The sequence below is a fragment of the Scyliorhinus canicula genome, chromosome 1 (assembly GCF_902713615.1).
Source record: "Scyliorhinus canicula chromosome 1, sScyCan1.1, whole genome shotgun sequence".
NCBI classification, from domain to species: domain Eukaryota; kingdom Metazoa; phylum Chordata; class Chondrichthyes; order Carcharhiniformes; family Scyliorhinidae; genus Scyliorhinus; species Scyliorhinus canicula.
This window is the reverse complement of record NC_052146.1, coordinates 14,175,792-14,201,337: the sequence shown is the minus strand read 5'-3', so window position 1 is coordinate 14,201,337 and position 25,546 is coordinate 14,175,792. Positions and strand designations below refer to the sequence as shown.

At 46.3% G+C, this 25,546-nt stretch overlaps 1 protein-coding gene across 4 annotated transcripts in view; it reads left to right on the top strand.

Moving 5' to 3' along the window:
- The window catches only part of ydjc (YdjC chitooligosaccharide deacetylase homolog), a 131,656-nt gene extending 107,719 nt beyond the window's left edge, over window positions 1-23,937 (top strand). For all 4 annotated transcript variants that reach the window (XM_038811794.1, XM_038811712.1, XM_038811971.1 and 1 more), the window contains exons 5-6: window positions 1,013-1,190; window positions 22,582-23,937. In XM_038811794.1, the coding sequence (XP_038667722.1) occupies window positions 1,013-1,190; window positions 22,582-22,930 (527 nt within the window). In that variant the 3' untranslated portion in view covers window positions 22,931-23,937. The remainder of the gene's footprint in view (window positions 1-1,012; window positions 1,191-22,581) is intronic.
- Window positions 23,938-25,546: the final 1,609 nt, after the last annotated feature.

Below are 25,546 nucleotides of genomic sequence, written 5' to 3'. Positions count from 1 at the left end.
GGCCTCAATCGGGACCTGGGATTCATGTCGCTATACATTCATCCCCCACCATCTGGCCTGGACTTCCGAAATCCTACCAACTGTCCTGGCTTGAGACAATTCACACCTCTTTAACCTGGGGTTACCCCTATCTCTGGATCTGTAAAGATTTAATTACCTGCAAATGCTCGCATTCTAAGCATTGTCTGGCATCTCTGACTTTGTCTATATATATGTTTCTGGAACATACCTCTTCATTCACCAGAGGAAGGAGCAGTGCTCCGAAAGCTAGTGTTTGAAACAAACCTGTTGGACTTTAACCTGGTGTTTTAAGACTTCTTACTGCGTTAATATATGTGGCTTCCTGTAGATGCGGATGCACCACACTGCGAGCCTGACTGACGATCTTAAATTGGTTTGTCAGCATAATTCTTGACACACTGAGGATTATTTAGCAAACATTGTCCAATTGCAGAATCACATCTATTCTTGGACACTGTGTTTTGAGTTTTGCAAGCATGAGCTGTTGGGAGCAGTCTGTCCCTTTCCCATTGCGATCAGTGGCTGGGACGCGCTGTTTGATGCGATCCACCATGTTTTGAGACTTACGGCGGCCTACATGCACGTCACACTGGCACAGCAGTTCATATATCACATTGTGGGACAGGCAGAACCTCTTTTTGGTTTGACCCCAACATCCCGTTTGTGGCGAATACCACTCATGTTGCCCCAGTAGAGTGGTGGCATGGCACAACCTGTTTCACACGTAGATGTGCAAGACCCACCTTTTAAAGCAGGTCTTGGTTGATTGTGCTCAGGAATCATATCGCCAATACAAACTTTCATAAAATTGGAATAACTGTGATGTTAAATATCTTTTTTAATGAAGGTACTTAGCAGGATTGAACTTTGAACTTAAAATTAGAGATCCCAAATGACAATATCTAATTAGGAATGTTGTGGAGACCCTTGATAAGATGCTGGATGAAAATTAAAGGAACTATTTGTGTGCTTTTTATTTTCTGGTATGCAGGTATTCGAGATATATTTGCACAAGTGCTGTCAGATTTTGGGATCAAGTACACTCGCGTTCCCATGGAACCAGGTCTGCATGACTGTGATTGGATAGGACAGCAGCTAATGGACTTTTACCTACAGGTGGAAAAAGATGCATTCAATTCAATAGATGTGTTTCGAAGACATGGAATCAGGTAAATGGCAAGGCAGCTTATTCAGATAGCAAACCTACACTGGAAGCAGGTGTAAGACATTACAACTTTCGTCATTCTCAAATTAAAATTGTTTTAGGCCCATTTCACCGCCACCTTCACCACTTTCCCTCCCCGAGTACATCTTTCACCCACCTTTTCAGTCCGCAGACAGATATGGCTCATTCACCACCTCTCAACCCCCGGCTAATGCAGAATTATCCCTGTTTTTGTTTCGTCCTCTACATAGATTATCTGATACAAACGGAAGGGGAAACAATTCTAACATTTTCCAGAAATCACATGAAAATTGATTGGTACAGCAAGTTTTGTTTTAATCCTCCTGTTGTCTGTTTCCTGCGCCATCAGGGGCCAGTTTTCAACTGATGAAGCTCCTGCGTTAGTTTGGCTTTGCCTTGGGTACATGCTAGGAGTAGACCATTTGGCCCATTAGGTTCCAGGCAGGAATGTGCAAATAGGTCATTATCCCTCATTTGAATCTCATTTACAAACAGGTCCCCTGTTCACCACCCTCCAGGGATGTTCCAGTAGCCCCCCCCCCCCCCCCCCCCCCTTCCAGCGGCCAGGGGTCCCGCTGGCGTGAATTGGTGCAAGTCCTGCAGATCAGGGCCTGCCTGGTGGCGTGCACTCTGAGGGGTGGCAAAGGAGTTAGTACCCACCCTACAGTGAAGGGAAACATTCTGACATCAGGGCGCCCTTTAAATAGGGCACCCCCCATCTGTGGTGCGGGACCTGTCCGAGAGATTAGGCCCCGCCCCTCTGGGGTCCGGCGCAAACCCCGATCCTCTTTTTTTTTAATGTTCTATGTGCCACTGGAATTGCACAAAAACCCTGATCTTGGCAAAAGGAATTTCTAAGCGGCCTTGCCTGGCGTTCCGAGAGCCAGTGGGAATCATTCTGGCGTGCCCGTTAATGGCAGCACCAAACGTTTATCTCAGTTTGAATATTCAATGGGTGGCAATCCACAATCCACCGGGTAGAAAATTGCAAAGATTCACAAACCTTAGATTGAAGAAATTTCCCCTCCGTTCGGTCGTTGGCCCCCTATCCTTAGACCATGCCCCTCCGTGTTCGAGATTTCACAGCCAGGGAAAATAACCCCTCTAGTTTCCACCTCTCAGAATTGTCTAAATGCCAGGGAACACAGACCCAGTTAACCCAGCCTCAGCGAACCCTCTCATCCAGGGACCATTCAAGTGAACGTAGAAACAGCAGTCGGGCCGCTCAGGCCTATGAGTCGGTTCCAGCTTTCACTTCAATCAAAGCTGCTCAGTACCTTAGCTCCGTCTACCTGCCTTGGTTGGTAACCTGTAATCCCATTGCCCCAACAAAAATCCAAATGTTAAAATGTTCAGTTGACACAAGAGATAGTCTTGGCAGAGATGTGTGCATTCACTCCAACATTTCTTCTTTAAAATCTTCACATATTCTGATGCAAACCAGCACCAGAACTCAATCATGTGAACCCTATGCATGGACACTGGAGGTATTTAGTGCAAGAACACTCAAGCCAATGATAAAACTTTAATTCTGCATCTTAAGCAGAGACACCTCATCATAAAGTGACTGATCTGTCCCTGAGTCTCTGAGAGTATTTCAAGAGCTTGCCGTGAAGTAGGGGCCATTTGGCACGTCACTCTTTCTGACAGCCTAGAACAAAGAACAAAATACAGCACAGGAACAGGCCCTTCGGCCCTCCAAGCCTGCACCGGTCAGGATACCACCCTTGGCGAAAGCCCTCAGCACTTCCTAGTGCTGAAAGAACAAAAACCTTTAACTATCAAAGGAATCTCCGATATCATGTGATTTCAAACTGTCAAACATCACATTATCTGCATGACAGTTGTTGATGCCTTTTGGAAGATTTAATAATTATAATTGTCATGACATTCGGGCAGCATGGTAGCATTACGGATAGCACAATTGCTTCACAGCTCCAGGGCATCCAGGTTCGATTCCCCGCCGGGTCACTGTCTGTGCGGAGTCTGCACATTCTCCCCGCGTGTGTGCGTGGATTTCTTCCGGATGCTCCGGTTTCCTCCCACAGTCCAAAGATGTGCAGGTTAGGTGGATTGGCCATGCTAAATTGCCCTTAGTGTCCAAAATTGCCCTTAGTGTTGGGTGGGTTGCTGGGTTATGGGGATAGGGTGGAGGTGTTGACCTTGGGTAGGGTGCTCTTTCCAAGAGCCGGTGCAGACTTGATGGGCTGAATGGTCTCCTACTGCACTGTAAATTCTATGATAATTCATCAGAAAGGAACATTTGGACGAGTGCAAATAAGTCTGTGCTTTGAGCTGCAGAAATGGGCTAGAAAATGTTTCATACCATGAAACATTTCCAATGATTCCTCGCACCCTGTTGAACCAAAGTAGTCACCCAGATGACCGTAGACGGCTTTCCTCTTCTGAGCCCCACACCTGAAGCAAGGGGCAAGGCTGAGAAGGCGGGGCCTTCATGAATAACCTCAGCCGGTACGGTAATTGAACCCGCGCTGCTGGCCTCGCTCAGCATCACCAACCGGTCGTCCAGCTCACTGAGCTAAACCAGCCCCCTCTTGTACTAATGAGTCAATGGAAGCCTGCATTAATTACAAGAAGGATAATGTACACACCCCGTCTGTCCCGCACAAATCGTTTATCTTGGAAAGATAAACCAGTTGCAGAAGTTACAAAGAATTGGGTATCTCATTGCTTTGCCATGTCCAGCACAAGCCTCTGTTGGGCAGCACAGTAGAACAAGTGGATAGCACTGTGGCTTCACAGCGCCAGGGTCCCGGGTTCGATTCCCCGCTGGGTCACTGTCTGTGTGGAGTCCCTGTGTCTACGTGGGTTTTCTCCGGGTGCTCCGGTTTCCTCCCACAGTCCAAAGACGTGCAGGTTAGGTGGATTGGCTATGATAAATTGCCCTCAGTGACCAAAAAGGTTAGGAAGGGTTATTGGGTTGCGGAGATAGGGTGGAAGTGAGGGCTTAAGTGGCCTGGTGCTGACTTGATGGGCTGAATGGCCTCCTTCTGCACTGTATGTTCTATGTTATGTCCTCTGCCTCAAGATGGCCATTAATACTGGAATTGCAACATTACCTTTTGGCTCAAGAAGAGTGCTGGAAAAACTCAGCCAGTCTGGCAGCATTTATCGGCAGAGAAACCGAGTTAACATTTTGAGTCCTTTGGCTCTTCATCAGAACTAAAGAGAGGAAGAATGTGTTGGATATTAAAGTGTGGCTGGGAGAGATTGCAACAGGATGTAACAACCTTCAGAACAAACAGCAGACGGCCAGGTGTGGTGGGGGGGGGGGGCGGGGAGGGGGAAGGGAGGGTTATCGCATTGGGAAAATAAGTGTGTGGGATCTTTTTTTTAAAAGCGCTTGATGAAGTCTAAAGTTGTTGAAGTCAATGTCGAGTCCTCAAACATTAACTCTAATTAACACGTTTTTCTTCTCTCCACAATAGCTGCCTGACCTGCTGAGTATTTCGAACATTTTCTGTTTATATTTGCCGTGAAGAAAGTCTCTTTTTGCTTTCTATGCCATTGAGTTCTGTGTGTGTTCAGAGAACACTGCAGTCTTTAATTGGTGAGATTGGATCTCATCATCCAATGCAAAATGTGTGAAGTATAAGGACACTCAACAATAATAACAGATTTATAAAAAAATTTTAAACTTGCATTTATCGAGAACCTTTCACAACTGCTTTATAGCCAATGAGGTACTTTTGAAGTGTAACGTAGAAATGTAGAAATAGGAGCAGGAGTAGGCCACTCGGCCCTTTGAACCTCCTCAGCCACTCAATATGTTCATGGCTAATCCTCTATCTCAGCGGCATACTCTCACGCTCACCCCATATCCCTTGACAGCTTTAAAGTTCGGAAATCTATTTCCTTCTTAAATATAGTAAGAAGTCTTACAACACCAGGTTAAAGTCCAACAGGTTTGTTTCAAATCACTAACTTTAGGAGCGCTGCTCCTTCCTCAGGTGAATCGAGAGGTAGGTTCCAGAAACATTTATATAGACAAAGTCAAAGATGCAAGACGATACTTTGAATGCGAGCATTTGCAGGTAAATAAGTCTTTACAAAGCCAGAGAGAGTGGTAACCCCAGGTTAAAGAGGTGGGAATTGTCTCAAGCCAGGACAGTTGGTAGGATCTTGCAAGCCCAGGCCAGATGGTGGGGGATGAATGCAATGCGACATGAATCCAAGGTCCCGGTTGAGGCCATAATCATGTGTGCGGAACTTGGCTATAAGTTTCTGCTCTGCGATTCTGCATTGTCGTGTGTCCTGAAGGCCGCCTTGGAGAACGCTTACCCGAAGAACAGATGCTGAATGCCCTTGACTGCTGAAGTGTTCCCTGACTGGACGAGAACATTCCTGACTGGCGATTGTAGCGCGATGTCTGTTCATTCGTTGTTGCGGCGTCTGCATAGTCTCGCCAATGTACCAAGCTTTGGGACATCCTTTCCTGCAGCGTATGAGGTAGACAACGTTGGCCGAGACGAACGAGTATGTACCACGTACCTGGTGGGTGGTGTTCTCACGTGTAATAGTGGTACCCATGTCGATCATCTGGCCCGTTTTGCAGAGGTTGCTCTGGCAGGGTTGTGTGGTGTCGTGGTCGCTGTTCTGAAGGCTGGGTAGTTTGCTGCAAACAATGGTTTGTTTGAGGTTGCGCGGTTGTTTGAAGGCAAGGTGTGGGGATGACTGTGGCAAGATGTTCGTCTTCACTGATGACGTGTTGAAGGCTGCGAAGAAGATGTCGTAGTTTCTCCCGTGTTTGTCTTCTGAGGAGGTCGGTGCGGTTTTTTGCTGTGGCGCGTTGGAACTGTCGATCAATGAGTCGAGCGCCATATCCCGTTCGTACGAGGGCATCTTTCAGCGTCTGGAGATGTCTGTTACGCTCCTCTACGTCTGATCAGATCCTGTGTATACGGAGGGCTTGTCCATTGGGGATGGCTTCTTTAATGTGTTTAGGGTGGAAGCTGAAGAAGTGGAGCATCATGAGGCTATCCGTGGGCTTGCGGTAAAGCGAAGTGCTGAGGTGACCGTCTTTCTTAAATATATTCAGTGGCTTGGCCTGCACAGCGTCCGTGGTAGAGAATTCCACCGGTTTACCACTCTGAGTGAGGAAATTTCTCATCTCAGTCCTAAGTGGCCGACCCCATATCCTGAGGCTGGGGCTCCTTGTTCGAGAGGAAACAACATATCTGCATCCAATCTGTCCAGCCCTGTCGTAAGTTTCAATAAGACCACCTCGCACTCTTCTAAATTCCAGTGAATACAGACCCACTTGACCCAATCTCTCCTCATACCATAACCCTGCCATCCCAGGAATCAGTCCAGTGAACCTTCACTGCACTCCCTCTCTGCCAAGTATATCCTTTCTTGGATAAGGAGACCAAAACTGCATACAGTGCGCAGCACCTTTTGTAATGTTAGGAAAAACACATCAACCAAATTGTGTACAGCAAGGCCTTGCAAACAGCAATGTGATGCACTAAGTCCTCTCTTGAAGTTTTAATTAAAGGGGGTGGCAGGGTAGCACAGTTGCTTCATAGCACCAGGTTCCCGGGTTCGATTTCCAGCTTGGGTCACTGCCTGTACGGAGTCTGCACGTTCTCCCCGTGTCTGCGTGGGTTGCCTCCGGCTGCTCCGGTTTCCTCCCGGAGAAGTCCCGAAAGACGTGCTGTTAGGTGAATTCTCCCTCAGTGTACCCGAACAGGCATCAGAACGTGGCGACTAGGGGATTTTCACAGAAACTTCATTGCAGTGTTAACGTCAGCCTACCTGAGACAATGATTATTATAATTACATTCCTGAAAATTGCAAACTTAAGTGAAACAACGTGAACAATGTGTTCCCATCGGAATCCATTTTAAAACTGGAGTTGGGTTCTGTCGGACATATTTTGCCTGGAAAAATATGTACAAGTTGAAATACTGAACCTTATGTGCAGCCTGTGCATTTTTAAAAAATGTACTTTGTGCCAAAGATGTATAAAACAGCAACAAATATAATACACACTCGACAAAATCAGTCCAGTTTGGGCAATTTTCCCCATTTGATCCCCTCCTTCCCCCATGACGAACAATTCGTCCATAAGCCTCAGTCCCCAGCCTATTTCACCCCCCCCCCACCCACCCACCCAACCTCCTCCTCCCATTTCTTGATCCTGACCCCCGCTAACGTTGTCAAATTCCACCTGTGCATCGCAGCCCATTCCCTCTTCACCTGAATCTCCCAAATACCTAACCTTTCCCTCGCTACCTTGAACGGCAACTCCTTCAAGTTGGCCCCTCCCACCCCGCCGCATTCACCAGAAACACCTCGTTCTTTCCGACATTCGGCCTATACCCAGAGAGGGCCCCTAACTTCTCCAATAGTCCCATGGTCCTGCCCATATTCTCCAGCGGGTCCGATACAGACCGCAACAGGTCATCCACGTATAATAAGCACATCCACTCCACCCAATCGAAGGCCTTCTCTGCATCCATACCTCCAGCACGCAACCCCCTGACGGAGTTATAACCACATTTAATAGCCACCTGATATTGCTAGAGAGCTGTCGGTCCTTAGCAGAACCCGTTTGATCCTCAGCGACAACCCCTGGCACACATCCCTCCATTTGATTTGATTTATTATTCTCACATGTATTAGTATACAGTGAAAAGTATTGTTTCTTGCATGCTGTAGAAACAATGCATACCGAACATAGGGAAGGAAGGAGAGACTGCAGAATATAATGTTAGTTATAGCAAGGTGTAGAGAAAAGATCAACTTAATACGAGGTAGGTCCATTCAAAAGTCTGATGGCAGTAGGGAAGAAGCTGTTCTTGAGTCGGGTGATATGTGACCTCAAACTTTGGTATCTTTTTCCTGACTGAAGAAGGTGGAAGAGAGTATGTCCGGGGTGCGTGGTCCTTAATTATGCTGGCTGCCTTTCTGAGGCAGTGGGAATTATAGATAAGAGTCAATGGATGGGAGGCTGGTTTGCGTGATGGACTGGGCTACATTCACGGCCTTTTGTAGTTTCCTGCGGTCTTGGGCAGAGCAGGCTCCACACCAAGCTGTGATACAACCAGAAAGAATGCTTTCTATGGTGCATCTGTAGAAGTTGGTGAGGTCATAGCTGACATGCCAAATTTCTTTCTGAAAAAGTAGTCGTTGGTGGGCTTTCTTAACTATAGTGTCGGCATGGGGGACCACGACAGGCTGTTGGTAATCTGTACACCTAAAAACTTGAAGCTCTCGACCCTTTCTACTTCGTTCCCATTGATGGAGACAGGGGCATGTTCTCCACTATGCTTTCTGAAGTCGATAACAATCTCCTTCGTTTTGTTGACATTGAGGGAGAGATTATTGTCATTGCACAAGTTCACCAGATTCTCTATCTCATTCCTATACTCTGTCTCGTCATTGTTTGAAATCCGACCCACTATGGTGGTGTCATCAGCAAATTTGAAAATCGAGTTGATGGGGAATTTGGCCACACAGTCATAGGTGTATAAGGAGTATAGTAGAGGGCTGAGGACACAGCCATGTGGGGCACCGGTGTTGAGGATGATCGTGGAGGAGGTGTTGTTGCCTATCTTTACTGATTGTGGCCTGTGGGTTAGAAAGTTCAGGATCCAGTCGCAGAGGAAGGAGCTGAGGACAAGGCCACGGAGTTTGGAGATGAGTTTCGTAGGAATGATGGTGTTGAAGGCTGAGCTGTAGTCAATAAATAGGAGTCTGCCATCCTCCCCGCCAACAATTTAGCCAGTACTTTCACGTCCGCAATCAACAACAAAATGAATCTGTTCAACCCACACTCCAGCAGATCCTTTCCCTTGCTTCAGGATTAGCGTAATCGACGCCTGTGTCAACGGCGACCCTTTTTCTCCCCTGCGCCATTCACGCAATTATTGCTGCACCACAGTTCCCATCCAATTCCTTAGCCTGGTCTTTAACTGTTTTCTGTCGGGCTTGGTAGCCAGTAAGACATGCCAGTCTTGGGGAGAACCTCTCCTTCTACACCTTCCGCACCACCTTTTTGCCGGAACCTCTCCTCTAATGGGTATAAAGTGCCCAAACCAACGCCTTCGAGCCAGAGCTCCCCTGTGTGCAACCACTCACTCCATGGCCGCTGACAGAAGTCTGCAGCCTGTGCGTTTCAAGCTGATGTAACTCGCAAAATAAAATAAATCCTTAAGTATGAAAGAAATACAGTACAAATTGAAGGGAAAACATTGTAGGATAATGGGGAAAGGACAGGGGATTGGGACAGTCTGTGGTTGGATAGCTATTTCAAAGAGCAAACACAGGAAATGGTTGACCGAATGTCTTATCTCCATGCTCTAGCTTAATTATTCTATGATTAGAAACTGAGGAGAGATCCCCCAGTCTGGCCCTCTGACCCTTTCTCGGAACTCCACAGAAAGTCTCTGCCATATTTTCCTCTGCAAGGTTCAGAACCTTATGCCCCCCAAGTGCTTTCTTCTGGGGCTCTTCCATTCCTACAGTGAAATGCATTTTTTTTTTAAACTCTTAGTAACCTTTCAATTCTGGACCACTGTGTTACACTTTCACATCTCCTGTTATCTCTGCACACTGTTTTTGCTTGCGCCAATGATTTCCTTCCCCAGTATTTCTTGACGAGAACATTGAGTTCTTTGTCAGAGATGGCTACCCAACAGCGGCGTGCAGAGGGGGGGGCCGACGGGGCGCTGGCCCCGGGCAGCGACTGGATGGGGGCAGCACCGCGGTCGGCCCGAGCACGCCTGCGCACCGCGGTCGGCCCGAGCGCGCCTGCGCACCGCGGTCGCCGCGGTCGGCCCGAGCGCGCCTGCGCACCGCGGTCGGCCCGAGCGCGCCTGCGCACCGCGGTCCGCGGTCGGCCCGAGCGCGCCTGCGCACCGCGGTCGGCCCGAGCGCGCCTGCGCACCACGGTCGGCCCGAGCGCGCCTGCGCACTGCAGAGGCTGGAGAGGGAGCAGAAAGGGCGCGAATTTTCCAGAATGGACGGCATTGCCACCATGGGTGAGTTTTATTTATTCATTTATTTATTTTATTTATTTGATCTATTTTAAAACTCTTCTCTGCACCCTCTCTGTAGCTGTCAACTTTTAAACTGTCGTGCCCAGAATTTGACATTTGGGCCAGGGGCACCCATTTGGGACAGAACCAGTATTTTATAAAAATTCATCATGGCCTCTTAACTTTTGCCCTCTTACCCTTTATACTTAAAGCCCAGGGTCAGCAGGGTGCAGGGGAGATTCTCAGAGACTTGACTGCAAGCTGCTGGAGCTCGGATCTTGAACAGAGCTTTTATATCTGGATTTGGGGACCCTTTATGCACTGGCATAGTGCACAAACAGGCCCCACATGACCAGGGTTTTGTGAAGAAGAAGGGATCTGGAAATGTGTTGACTGTGAAAATTATATTTGTGGAAATTGGGTGAAGTAGTTTGATGAGACTTGGTGCTAAAGCTTTAGAGAAATGAAGATGGAATTTGATTTGAAGAAGTTCAACGTTTTGAAGGATATTGTGGCTGAAATGAAAGCGATACGTGCTGAATGAGCTGACCGAAATGTGTGAGATATGTCTTTGTATCTGCTATGTGTAATTTATCGGTCATATTATTGCAATTTTCCTGTTAATTCATGTTTAATTTACGTTGATTTTGGTGTGATTGCTAATATAAAAGTGAAGTCTTGTATATTGGTCTTAGTTGGGTTGTTTGTAGTTGTTTCCACAAGGGTCATAACAGTATTTCCATGACGTTCTGCTCATATCCTTCTCCATGGGGGTTGCAGAGGAGGGAGGCGCAACTTTTGAGACATAACATCTCACCCATTGATTTAGATTTAGAACAGTACAGCACAGAGCAGGCCCTTCGGCCCTCGATGTTGTGCCGAGCAATGATCACCCTACTCAAACTCACGTATACACCCTATACTCGTAACCCAACAACTCCCCCTTAACCTTACTTTTTAGGACACTACGGGCAATTTAGTATGGCCAATCCACCTAACCCGCACATCTTTGGACTGTGGGAGGAAACCGGAGCACCCGGAGGAAACCCACGCACACACGAGGAGGACGTGCAGACTCCGCACAGACAGTGACCCAGCTGGGAACCAAACCTGGGACCCTGGAGCTGTGAAGCATTGATGCTAACCACTATGCTACCGTGTTGCAAAGCAAAATGACTGAAGAAGAGAACAATATCCCTAGAATTCCAGCGCTAAGGGGAAATTGACTAACTTACAGCGCAATTTAACCTCAGGCAGCCGTCCTATACCTTAGAGATGGCAAAGATAAAGAGGTCAGTGAATAGCTCTAGAACGGGTGCAACTACGTTTTTTATAGGTTTTTTGGTGATATTTAATGAAATATTTACGTGGGATGTAGTAAGAGTGAAGCCTGGATGATCAGAGGACTGCTATGGCATTTAATCTCGGAATAGGAGACATTTATTCCTTAACATGCTAATATTTGAATACAGATACCACTAATTTGCAAGTCTATGATATAAATTGCACAAAATTATCAGTGGAGATGAACAAGAAAGAGAGAAATTAAAAAAGGAATGTTCAGACTTTGCAAATTATTATGACAATGATGTGGTTGCAATTCAGTTATATGACGAAATTATTGATTTTGTGATGCTCCTTCGAGCTGGAGGGACTAGAGTTCCCCCTGATCCTAAAGATGCTCTGGAGTCTTTACTGCAGTATGGGAGGGATGTCTTTCCGACGCTGTGTGTTTCATACAGATTACTGCTTACAATTGCATTTTCAGTCGCAAGCTGTGAAAGGTCATTTTCAAAACTGAAATTAATAAAAACATATCTGAGGTCTTCTATGTCACAGGAGCGACTGACCAACCTGGCTTTAATAAGCATTGAAAAAGAATTTCTCACAGCTGATGTAAAAAATGAAGTAGTTCAGGTGTTTTGTGACAGGAGGTATCATTTGGGGAAAAGAACTTAATAAATTTGATTGATTAATATTAAAATCGAATAAATCAGGGTAGCATGGTGGTTAGCATAAATGCTTCACAGCTCCAGGGTCCCAGGTTCGATTCCCGGCTGGGTCACTGTCTGTGTGGAGTCTGCACGTCCTCCCCCTGTGTGCGTGGGTTTCCTCCGGGTGCTCCGGTTTCCTCCCACAGTCCAAAGATGTGCGGGTTAGGTGGATTGGCCATGCTAAATTGCCCGTAGTGTCCTAATAAAAGTAAGGTTAAGGGGGGGGGTTGTTGGGTTACGGGTATAGGGTGGATACGTGGGTTTGAGTAGGGTGATCATGGCTCAGCACAACATTGAGGGCCGAAGGGCCTGTTCTGTGCTGTACTGTTCTATGTTTAAAGCGTTTATTTCATGTTTCATCTGTGTTTATATATTCAAAATGTTTTCCTTTCTCATAATATTTCTCAGTATATTAGGCCTTATACTTGAGTCTTTGGGGGCATATAATCAAGATTTGCCCCGGGCATCACCAGACCTCTGCACGCCGCTGCTACCCAAGCACTTTCTCTTTTATTCTTTCACGGGACGTGGGTGTCGCTGGCAAGCAAATCCCCAATTGCCCCGAGAAGGTGGTGATGAGCCGCCCCCTTGAACCCACAGTGCTGTTTGGGAGGGAATTCCAGGATTTGGATTCAGTGTCAGTGAAAGAATGATGATATAGGTCCCAGCCAGGATGATCAGTGACTTGGACGGGAACTTCCAGGTGGCGGTGTTCCCATGTATCTGATGCCCTTGTCCTTACAGATGGTAGTGATCGTAGGTTTGGAAGGTGCTGCCCAAGGAGCCTTGATGAATTCCTGCGGTGCATCTTGTAGATGGTACACACGGCTTCCACTGTTCGTCAGTGCTGGAGTGAGTTTGTGAAAGGAGGAGCAATCAAGTGAGCTGTTTTGTCCTGGATGATGTTGAGCTTCTTGAGTGTTGTTGGAGCTGCACTCATCCAGGCAAGTGGAGAGTGTTCCATCACACTCCTGACTTGTGCCTTGCAGGTGATAGACGGCTGTGGAGAGGCAGGAGGCAGGTTACTCACTGTGACCTGCTCTTGTAGTCACAGTATGTGCATGGCTGTTCCAGTTCTGATTCTGATCAGTGCTAACCCCCAGGATGTCGATAGTGGGGGGTTCAGCGATAGTAATGCTATTGAATGTCATGGGGAGATAACTTTGTTATTTGAGATGGCCATGATTGCCACTTCTCCAGTGTTAATGTTACTTGCCACTTGTCAGCCCCAGCATGAATGTTGTCCAGGTTTTGCATATCGGCACAGATTACTTCAGTATCTGAGGAGTCATGAATGGTGATGAACATTAGGCAATCATCAGTGAACACCCCCATTTCTGACCTTATGATAAAGGGAATGTCATTGAAGCTGACTCCTGCAGTGATATCCTGGGACTGAGGTGAATGGCCTCCAACAACCACCATCCTTTGTGCTAACCGGTGGAACACTTTTCCCTGATTCCCATTGATTCCAGTTTTGCTAGGGCTCCTTGATGCCGGACTTTTGTCGACTGAGGCCCTGATGTCAAGAAGTGTTATTCTCACCTCCCTTCACCTCTGCGGTTCAGTTCCTTTGTCCACGTATGGACTAAGACTGTAATGAGGTCAGGAGCTGTGGTGGAACTCAAACTCAGGTGATTTCTGAGTAAGTGCTGCTTGATAGCAGTGTCAGTGACTCCTCCCATCACTTTACTGATGATCGAGAGTAGATTGATTGCACAGTCATTTTCAAGGTTGGGGTTTGTGTACAGGACATGCCTGGGCAGGATGGGGATATTGGGGGAGCCGCCACCTCCAGTGAGATTTTTAATTGTTCACCACCATTTACGGCTGGATGTGGCAGGATTGCAGAGCTTGGGTCTGATGGTTGTGGAATCGCTTAGCTCTTATCTCCTGCTTATGCTGTTTAGCACACAAGTAATCCTGATTGTAGCTACTCCAGGTTGACACCTCATTTTTAGGCATGTCTGATGCTGTTCCTGGCTTGCCTTCTTCATTGATAGCCATGATGTGGAGATGCCGGCGTTGGACTGGGGTGGACTCAGTAAGAAGTTTTACAATACCAGGTTGAAGTCCAACAGGGTTATTTGGAATCACTAGCTTTCGGAGCATAGCTCCTTCATCGGGTGAGTCTCACCTGATGAGGAAGCGACGCTCTGAAAGTGATTCCAAATAAACCTGTTGGACTTCAACCTGGTGTTGTAAATCATCTTACTCTTCATTGAACCAGGGTTGATCCCCCAGCTTGATGGTAGGAAATATGCCAGGCCATGAGGTCACAGATTAGGGTTATATACAGTTCTGCTGATAGCCCTCACCTCATGGACCCGTCTTGAGTCGCAAGATCTGTTATCCCATATAGCACAATGGTAGCGCCACACATAAAGGAGGAAATTTGGGACTTTATCTCCTCAAGGATTGTGCGGTGGTCACTCCTACCAATAGCGTCATTGTTAGATGTACCTGTGACAGATAGACTGGTGAAGTTGAGGTCAGGTTGGTTTTTTTCCCCCACTTGTTAGTTGCCTCGCCTCTTGCTCCATTTGTCTTTTAGAGCTTGGTCTGAAGCGATGCTATTAAGCCACTCATGGCGATGGGGGGGTGAAGTCTCCCACCCTCGGTACATTCTTCACCCTACTACTCTCAGTGCTTCCTCAGTGGTGTTAAACATGGAGTACTGATTCATCAACCATGGGGGGGGGGGGGGGGGGGGGGTAGGGGTCGGTACATAGAAATCAGCAGGACGTTTCCTTGTCCATGTTTGTACTGATACCATGAGACTTCATGGGGTCCTGAGTCAATGTTGAGAACTACCAGGGCACCCCTCTCCTGACCGTCTATCCTTGTATTTCCAATCTGATAGATCTGTTTGGTGGGAAGGGACATACCCAAAGATGGTGATGGTCCTGTGTTTTTTAATGCAGATTATTTTGTTCCCCCGCTGGGCCAGTCACTTGTTCTTCCTTTGTTCTATTAACACATTCTACTATATTTATCTCCACGCTACGATCAGCAGTCAGTCTTTAACACTGCCATGAAGTTGTTTTATTTTGTACTCTACTCTTTTTCCAATCGCTCCTAGTTCACACCACTTCCAGATCTTTTTTCTCCATCCACTCAGTATAAAATCAATCATGTTTCTCCCTCTTCAACTCTTGAGGAAATCATATGGACTCAAAACGTTAACTCTGTTCTTCTATCTACAGATGCTGCTTTGTTCCAATATTTTCTGTTTTTATTATGGTGATTGTGGTGTTTAGGGACATTGTATGTTTCCACGAATGGTGACTATGTTAGTGAAGTATTGGACAATGCAGACTTGTGAAGTTAACATATGCCACCAACACTGAAGAAGGTTCAACTCTATTTTATTAAGTAACTATAAGCTAATCAACATACGAGAACTGTGGGTTTAAACCAGGGGTGGGCAAACTACGGCCCGCGGGCCGCATGCGGCCCGCCAAAGGTCTTCATGCGGCCCACCAAGTCATTAAAAAAAAAATGGGGGGGGGGCTGTTGGGTTACTTACTGGTATAGGGTGGATACGTTGACTTGAGTAGGGTGATCATTGCTCGGCACAACATCGAGGGCCGAAGGGCCTGTTCTGTGCTGTACTTTTCTATGCTCTATATGAGGCGCCCAGAATCATGACCGGGTGAAGTAATTATTTTACTTAATATACTATGCGGCTCTTTAAAATTGTGAATTTCTGAATGTGGCCCTTGCACGGAAAAGTTTGCCCACCCCTGGTTTAAACGATGCTAGTTTAACTAGAGACCTGCGCCTGTCCGAACCAGTTGAATTTCTCAACACGTGGTGCGAATTTGTACTAATCTTGACGCGCTTGAGTCGGCTGAAGTGTTCCTGCAGGGTGGTGGACCAGATTATAATGTCGTCGACGTATACCCGGACGCCGTCGATTCCCTCCATCATCTGTTCCATTATTCGATGGAAAACTTCGGACGCTGAGATGATGCTGAATGGCATTCGGTTGTAGCAGTATCTGCCAAAGGACGTGTTGAATGTGCACAGCTTTCTGCTCGACTCATCCAGCTGAATTTGCCAGAAGCCCTTTGAGGCGTCGGGTTTTGTGAAGTGTTTGGCGTGGGCCATTTCGCATGTGAGTTCCTCACGTTTTGGAATCGGGTCGTGCTCCCGCATGATGTTCCGATTAAGATCCTTAAGATCTATGCAGATCCTTAGCTCGCCGGACGGTTTCTTCACGCAGACCATGGAGCTTACCCAGTCAGTCGGTTCCGTGACTCTGGATATAACCCCTTGGTCCTGGAGCTGTTGCTTGAGGCGGTCCTTAAGGGGCGCTGGGACTCTGCGAGGGGCGTGTACCACAGGCGTGGCATTGGGCTTGAGTAGAATCTTGTATGTATACGGGAGCGTGCCCATGCCCTCGAAGATGTCGTGATAGTGCTGGATGATGGAGTCAAGTTGCGCCCTGACGTCTGTGTCAGAAGATGCAGACACGTCGCTGGGAGAGAGAGTGAACCCTCTGCACTAAACGGAACAGCTTACATGCCTGCACACCAAGCAAGGTGGCTTTTGAGGCGGCAACGATTTCAAAAGAGAGAACCGTTGTGCAAGCACGGTGTGTCACCTCGGGTTGGCAGGATCCACTGGCAGCGATGGCATTCCCACTGTAGTCAAGTAGTTGGAATGCAGATGGCAGGCTGGACACAGAGGATGCGACGGTCAGATGACGCAATGAGATTGGCGGAGGCGCCAGTGTCCAGGCGGAACCTGACAGGGGACCGGTTGACCGTAAGGGTGGCACACCACTCATCATCCGGATCGATGCTGTGAATTTGGATGGGTTTGGTGCTGCGCATAGGAGACATCCTGTTCGTGGTTATGATACCAACTTGGAATGGGGCCTGTGGGTCATCGCAGGCAAAGTTGGGAGAGAGGTCTGGAACAGGTTCGTTGATAGTGGGCTGAATGGCCCTGACACCTCTGCGGGGCTGGGTGGACCTCCTAAAAGTAGCAGGCAGGGCGGACCTGCGTAGCGCAGCGTAGTGGCCAGGTTTGCCACACTGCAGACAGCGTCGGATCCTCGCGGGACATTGCCGCTTTAAGTGGGCGGAGCCACAGTTGCCACACGCAGTTGCGCAGCACGTTCATTGCGAGGTGCGCGCCTGATCAGAACGGTCCTCGACATCACCACGTTCGTTGCATGCCAGCGCAGGAGTCCGCAAAATGGCCACCATCGCCCAGACCCAGGAGAGACTTTATAATTTGGACCCGTTCTGCCTCGTGGGGAGCTTGCCGCGCCGTTTCAGCGGCCTGGATGCGGGAGTATCGCGTGGATGCGTGTTCATGGAGCATGCAGGTCTCGATGGCCGTGGACAGGGTGAGCTGTTTTACTTTAAGTAGCTAGCTGCTGGCGCAGGGGCTCAGACTGCACACCAAAAACGATCTGGTCACGGATCATGGAGTCAGAGGTGGACCTGTAGTTGCAGGACTGCGCAAGGACACGGAGGTGGGTGATAAAGGACTGGAAAGGTTCATCCTTACCCTGTAGGCGCTGTTGAAATATGTATCGCTCGAAGCTCTCGTTTACCTCGACCTCGCAGTGGCTGTCGACTTTAAGAGGACTGTCTTGAACTTCGATTTATCCTCCCCATCAGCTAAGAGGACTGTCTTGAACTTCGATTTATCCTCCCCATCAGCGAAGGTGAGTGAGTTGAAGATGTGGAGGGCATGGTCCCCGGCTGTGGAGAGGAAGAGAGCAATCTTCCGTGCGTCCAAGGCAGCGTCCAGGTCCGTGGCCTCGAGGTACAGCTGGAAGCGCTGTTTAAAAATCTTCCAATTGGAGCCCAGGTTCCCGGCAATGCGGAGGGGCAGCGGCAGGCGAACGTGTCCATTCTGCAGGATGGCGTGAGACTGGCGGAAGGCTGATCCCTGGTAGGTAGGTCTCAGAAGTACTAACATCCCTCAACTACTGGTACCATGAAGTGTTGGACAATGTAGACGTGCAAAGTTAACATATGCCACCAACACTGAAGGTTCAACTCTATTTTATTAACTATAAAATAATCGACATATGAGTACTGTGGGTTTAAACGATGCTAGTTTAACTAGAGACCTGTGCCTCTCCGAACCAGTTGAATCTCTCAGCACGTGGTGCGAGTCTGTACTAAACTTGATGAGCTCTTGTGCTTCTGAGAGGCAGCATCCAGAATGAGGGAACCGTGATGCCCTCTGCCTTTATAGTGTGTATATTCTAACTGGTGATTGGCTGCAGTGTTTGTGCATGTTGATTGGTCCCTGTGTATGTCCATCAGTATGTGTCTGCACCATTATATACTGGTGTATATTATGAGTTAGAACATTACTTGACTAGTCTGTGCGACAGCTCTTGCAATTTTGACACGAACGCCAAGAGCAGTAAAGATGCAGGGTCGACAGGGCTGTGCTGTTATGACTTCCGGTGCCCAGGTCAGTGCCAGGTGGTCCCATCTTGTTCTGTTCAACCCATAAAAAGATCAGCCATGATCTCATTGAATGGCAGAGCAGGCTCGAGGGGCCAGATGGCCTACTCCTGTTCCTAGTTCTTATAACCTTTGAATGGGTTTCCAGTGCTTGACCAAATCTCCAGAGATTTGTGTTGCAGATTTCCATTCACTTACTCTATGCTGATCTGGGAATCTCCCAAACCAACTCCACTCCCGAAATTGCAGACAAACTTTCCATTGCTCTGTTAACAGTGATGACACATGCAACTCCACTGATGATGCACACAATCAACATGAAAATGGCAACACACATTGGGAACACAGACCTTTAAAATGAAACCATATTGTGAAGTCACAAAGTGAGGCCTCATTGTAATGACCAGTTTGGTGAGGCTGACTGAGGATAAATATTGATCAGGACAACAGGTATAATTCCCCTGCTCTTTAAAATAGTATAATGAAATCTTTTTGTGTCCACTTAAGGACAGATGGCACCTCAATTTTGAAAGCCGGCATTTCAGTACTGCTAGACACCGTTAACCTAAAAATGTTTGTGCTGAAGTCTCTGGTGTGGAACACGCTGGTTCACTGCAAGTATTCATAGAATTTACAGTGCAGAAGGAGGCCATTTGGCCCATCGAGTCTGCACCGGCTCTTGGAAAGAGCACACTACCCAAGGTCAACACCTCCCCCTATCCCAGTAACCCCACCCAACACTAAGGGCAATTTTGTACACTAAGGGCAATTTATCATGGCCAATCCACCTAACCTACACACCTTTGGACTGTGGGAGGAAACCGGAGGACCCGGAGAAAACCTACGCACACACAGGGAGGATGTGCAGACTCCGCACAGACAGTGACCCAAGCCGGAATCGAACCTGGGACCCTGGAGCTGTGAAGCCATAGTGCTATCCACAATGCTACCGTGCTGCCCTGCTCAGTAGCTCAGATCTAATGTGCAATAGTTTCCAAACCAATGTTTAGCTGAGCACGCAGCCTGGATGATACTACACAAGCCTTATTCTGTCAAATGTTTGTACAGGCGCAACATAAATTTAAAGATCCCAAGCCTTAGAAAAACTGGACACGCACAATGAAATTTTGAGGGAAAACATTATCCAAGTCCTTGTATTTTCACTATTTATATAACACCTAACCTCCATTTATTTGCCAAGTTTTAGACCTGATCCTTTGCGCATATCCCGGGTTCAAACCTAACTCATCTTGGGATCATGCCACACCTTTACAAACTGCTGTCATTTGGATCAATTATCCAAAGATTGTTGCTTTCAAAGCAGACTTCAAGATCAAGTTACTTAACATTTCTTTTGGCACGGTATTTTCTTTCATGGATGTGGTTTATTGCTCATCTCCTCAATGACCTGGGAAGGTGGCAGCAAGCTGCCTCTGGAACCATTGCTGCCCATCTAGTGTAGGCACTCCCAGTGTTGTTAGAAAGGGAGTTCCAGGACTTTGATCCCACAACAATGAAGGAATGGAGATATAGTTCCAAGTCAGTAAAGTGCACCACTTAACCTTTTGTAATCAACAGATCTGGCAGCGTCAGAAAGGTTATCGACCTGAAACTTTAACTCTGTTCCTCTCGCCCTGGGCTTTGCCAGATCATAGAACAAACAGCGCAGGAGGCCGCCATTCGGCCCATCGAGTCTGCACCGACTCACTTAAGCCCTCACTTCCACCCTATGCCCGTAACCCAATAACCTCTCCTAACCTTTTTAAGTCACTAAAGGCAATTTATCATGGCCAATCCACCTAACCGCACGTCTTTGGACTGTGGAAGGAAACCGGAGCACCTGGAGGAAACCCACGCACACACAGGGAGAACATGCAGACTCCGCACAGTGACCCAGTGGGGAATTGAACCTCGGACCCTGGCGCTGTGAAGCCACAGTGCTATCCACTTCTGCTACCCTGGTCTGTTTTTTTTTAAATATAAATTTAGAGTACCCATTTCATTTTTACCAATTAAGGGGCAATTTTGCGGTGCCAATCCACCTAGCCTGCACATCTTTGGGTTGTGGGGGCGACACCCACGGGAAGAATGTGCAAATTCCACACGGACAGTGACCCAGAGCCGGTATCGAACCCAGGTCCTTGGCGCCATGAGGCAGCAGTGCTAACCCCTGCCACCGTGCTGCCTGTGCCAGATCTGTTGAGTGCACTCAGGATTTTGTTTCCATTTCAGATTTCCAGCAGCTGCTGTATTTGGTTTCTGCATTAATTTTTGTTAGCAGTCATCTTTAGAACCTTCTAACCCAGTTTACTCCAAATGTTCCACCTCTTCAGAGCACATGGGCGTTACGTTTGACACTTGCTGCCTTTGTGTAACTCAAGTCTGATTCATTATGTACATATTCAGAATAGTATGGGAATGAGCAAAACACCACAGTTCAAATTCTGGCTGGATGATAAACTATACACACTGGGAAACTGAAGTTACATAATCTCTGCAAACTGCCCATTAAAGCAATATCATTCATAGCCCATTCATATTCTGAGAAAAACACTCCCTTTCTAACCCATGATTTCGGCAGTGCTCACATCAGTCACAATGTTCCAGTTCCATGCTACATGTTTGGGACAAGCTCAATAGGCCAGCTGGTCTGGTGCGGTCTGTATTTTCAATTGCTTTGCAAGTTTCCTTTTTAGATTAATTCATTAGTCAACTAGAATGGGCACAGAGATTTAAGCCACCTCATTTGAGAGTAAAGGCTTTATTAACTCGTTAGCTACAAATCCTCCTTCCAAACAGGGCCGGGTTGTTGACTGTACAAGCTGCCTGGCATATTTAACGCCTTACAGGAATCACTGTTATAGTGAAGGACAAGCTTGGAAATGACTGATGCAGCAGCTTCTTTTCAGCTTATCCGTTGCAATCCGAGAGGCGAAACCCCAAATACTAACTTGACAGGTGACGTAAATAAATGAAACCATAAAAGCAAACAAGGCACTGACGTGAATGCATTTTTGGAATAATGGAACGGAGAGGAACATATTAAGCAGCTATAGAATCTTGCGCCAAACACACTTGGGAGCTGCACAGTTTTGGTCTCATGGACTCAATAGAGAAAGTGCAAATAGACAATTAACTAGACTTATACAGTGCACAGAGGTTTACACCCTTCGGGAAAATTTGAACAACCTTAGGGCTCTTCTCTAGAAAGGGGAATCCCAAAGAATGACTTGATAGAATTATTTCATGAGGAGGTTTAAATAGGGCACATGTGGAAAATATGTTCCCACTTGTAAGGCTCCTAGTTTAGACTTTATCCACCAGATAATCACTAACAGGAAATTCAGAAGTAACACAGGCAGGAGAAATGAACAGAAGGATGTGGTGAGAATATAGAAGGTGGCTATTGGAATGCAGGCCTTTATATCTCCAGGACTAGAATACAAGGGTCTGGAAGTATTCTATACAACTATACAAAGTCCTGGTTAGACCACACCTGACGAACTGAGAGCAGTTCTAGCATCACACCTCAGGAAGAATATATTGGCCTTACAGGGAGTGCAGCGTGGGATGTAATAGAATACTATCTGGACTTCAAGGGTGAAGCTTCATGGCAAGGTTAAATACACTAGGATTCTGTTCCCTGGGATGATTTGGTTGAAGGTTAAGATATTTAGATAACAGAGTTAAAAACTATTTCTGCTGCTAGGACTGGGGCACATTGTCTAAACGATCTGCATGTCTGCTGTAAATCTAATTGCGTGTCAGTTTCTGGGGTGACCAACTGAGGGACCATTTTGCGAAACACTTGCTTGGCTGCAAGTCTTCCCCCATCTCATCTTCACTGCTATCAATGGGCGCTATTCCATTTGCAAACATGACAAGTTTTACATTTCATCGCACTGATGACTGCTTTAAATCTTATTACTCAGGTGGACAGATATCTACATCGGTCTAACGACAATGGGGGAAAACATGTCCGTTTCAAACATCCAGAGAGTTATCGAGAATGCCATCGCCACGAAGAAAGTAAAGCAACATTTGGACATCTCCTGTGGGAAAAAGTTCCGATCACTGCAAGGTGATGCAATATTGACAATGGAACTAATGGTGCACCCTGGTTATTGCAGCTTTCCCGAGGAGGGAGGATGTGGTGAAGGACCCGATGAGTTTTCAATGTCTGCAGACAGATTTCATGAACTGCAAACCCTCAAGGAGTCAAAGCTACTAAAATATTATGAGGATAAAAATATACAACTGTGTTCTTTTAAAGACTTATAATGGAAAGAATGGGTAGCAAAGCGATGCTTCAGAGGGAGGGGAAAGAAGAATATAGCGTTGAAATTATCAGAGTATATGGTGAGACAGTGTCTGCCAGAAATCCTTGCAAATTAATTAACATGGCATCACACAAAAATACACGGTCATTAGAGAAATGGAATTGGAAATAATCCAATATTTCACTGATCATGCAGAAAAATGCATAATCTTTAATGGAATTGAAATGTAACCACTGACAAAACCCCTTTGATTACCTCGAGTCCCAATCAGAGCAGATGTCAGTGCCAGTTCTTAAACACTTTATACGGTCTTCAATGGAATTATTTATTCGATGTTAATCTTCCTTGGAAATAGAAATTAGGTGAGGCGGTGTTCCGAATATTTCAAAGCATTCCATCCACAGAATCAAAAGGGAACCAAAGTTGATGAGACCTCAGAAGCTTGTATTTAGAAAGCACTAAATATCTACACTTATTTAAAACAGGTACTGTACATAGAAAATTAGGAAACAATTGTGCAATAACTTGAAACTCAATATGAAGACATGGTTAAAAAAATCATTGCTCAATGATTAAAATAAGTGGTCTATAAGCGTTAGGTTAGAAATAAAAAAACTGGTGTCTGAAATTATTCAATTGAATATTTGTTTACAGTATGCACCTGCATTAACTAGAGCAAGTCTCTTGATGCAAACTACTGTATTATCCCATCTTAGAAGTCATTCTTGGGTGGGAGGCTCCCAATGGCAATGACCTCCTGAAACACTACACTTAATGCTGACCATGAGGTTATTTCACAACTATGAAGTGGACTGCTGAGTATCTTGGGTCTACAAGGCTGCTTAATTACTTTTTTAAAAATGGTTGCACTCCAGCATATTGTTTTTTTTTAAAACTGCTTTATGTACGCGTTTTGACTGAAACGAGACTGGGTGCTGTTGTACGTTATAAAAATTTCAAATGAAATTTCATGGAATTGGCAAATAAAATAATTTGGTTCATATTAAATGTTGCAACGAATCTATGGTATTAACACCTGGAAACGAGGAAGTACAGAAGGAAGATGAGTAGGTTTGTACTATGAGCAGCATTACCCAGGTTCTTCTGGTTTAATGTCTTCCGATATGTATTTGCTACCCATTTCTGCCTACAGGTGAATTGCCTCCAGGAACAGTTTTGCCACCCCAGCCCTCTAAATTCATCACTCACCTGTTGAAGGAGCTGCGCTCCGCAAGCTTGTGATTCAAAACAAACATGTTGGACTTTAACCTGACGTTGTAAGGCTTCTTACTGTGCTCACCCCAGTCCAACACCAGCATCTCCGCATCATCTCTAAATTCATCACTACAAATATATATCCAGCTCTGTTGAAACCTCTCATGGAATCCATCTCCACCACCCTCCCAGACAGCGGATTTAAAACCCCAACAGCATCTGTGGATAGAGAAACGGGAGTTAAAGTTTTGAGTCCAATTTGACTCAAGTCCTGAAGAGTCACAATGGACTTGAAACGTTAACTCTCCTTTCACTCTGCCACACCTGCTGCGTATTTCCAACATACTCTGTTTAACTTTCAGATTTCCAGCACCATATTATTTCGCTTTTGCATAGCTGTCGTCTCCTTTTAAAAAAAAACCTCAGTGCACATCAGGTTGCACAAATAATAACATTTTCACAACTATAACTTCAATATAACAAAGCTTAATTCAATGAAAGTACCAAACAAGGTGCATTGTACTGGTAAGTGCCGAGGTAAAAAAGCAGAATCATTCTTCCCAGATTAAAATCTTACTAATGCTGCAAATTTGCATGTTAAATTACATTTCAAATGTAGTTATCTTTAATGAAGAATGCACCCCTGAAGCATACAATGCCTTTGCTGTTATGCTGTGCTCTGGTTTTAGTTTAGATCTCCAGATTTTCCTTTGATATGCGAATTTGCTTGATTATCAAGTTTACTGAAAAGGGTTTATCGAGTGGTGCTGTAAGATGGTGCTCATAAAAGTGAAGGCTACATGAAAAGTTGCACAATATCTAAAGTAACAATCAGCAACAATTACTGGTAAATATTCTAGCCACAGAATCATTACCGTGACGGCCAGCTCCAAAACAGTGAAGTCACACTGAAAAGAACTTCCCCAGAATATCAAGACAGGCAAAGTTGGGTTTGTATTATGGGGTTTCCTCCCCTTTAATTTACTGGACCTGCAAGTCCACAATCACCAACCGCTCCCTGGTGCTTCACCGTGTGAAAACACCGAAATGTTTCACCAGATAATTTTTATGGTGAAAGACATCACAGCCAAACTCTGGATTCTCACCCAACATTTACATAAATTGCAGCTTTTTAAGGCAGCATCGCTGCTAGAAACTGGGCCCGGAAGCCAGGTACACAACTCTCCTCTTTAGCCAAGGGACACGAAGACCAGTTTCAACATCAGAGTTGTCTGCCCGAGGTCATGTCAACCCACAGAATCCCTATAGTGCAGAAAGGGGCCATTCTTTTTTTTAAATTTAAGAGTACCAATTTTTTCCCCCCCAATTAAGGGGTAATTTAGCATGGCCAATTCACCTACACTGCACATCTTTTAGGGTTGTGGGGGTGAGGCCCATGCGG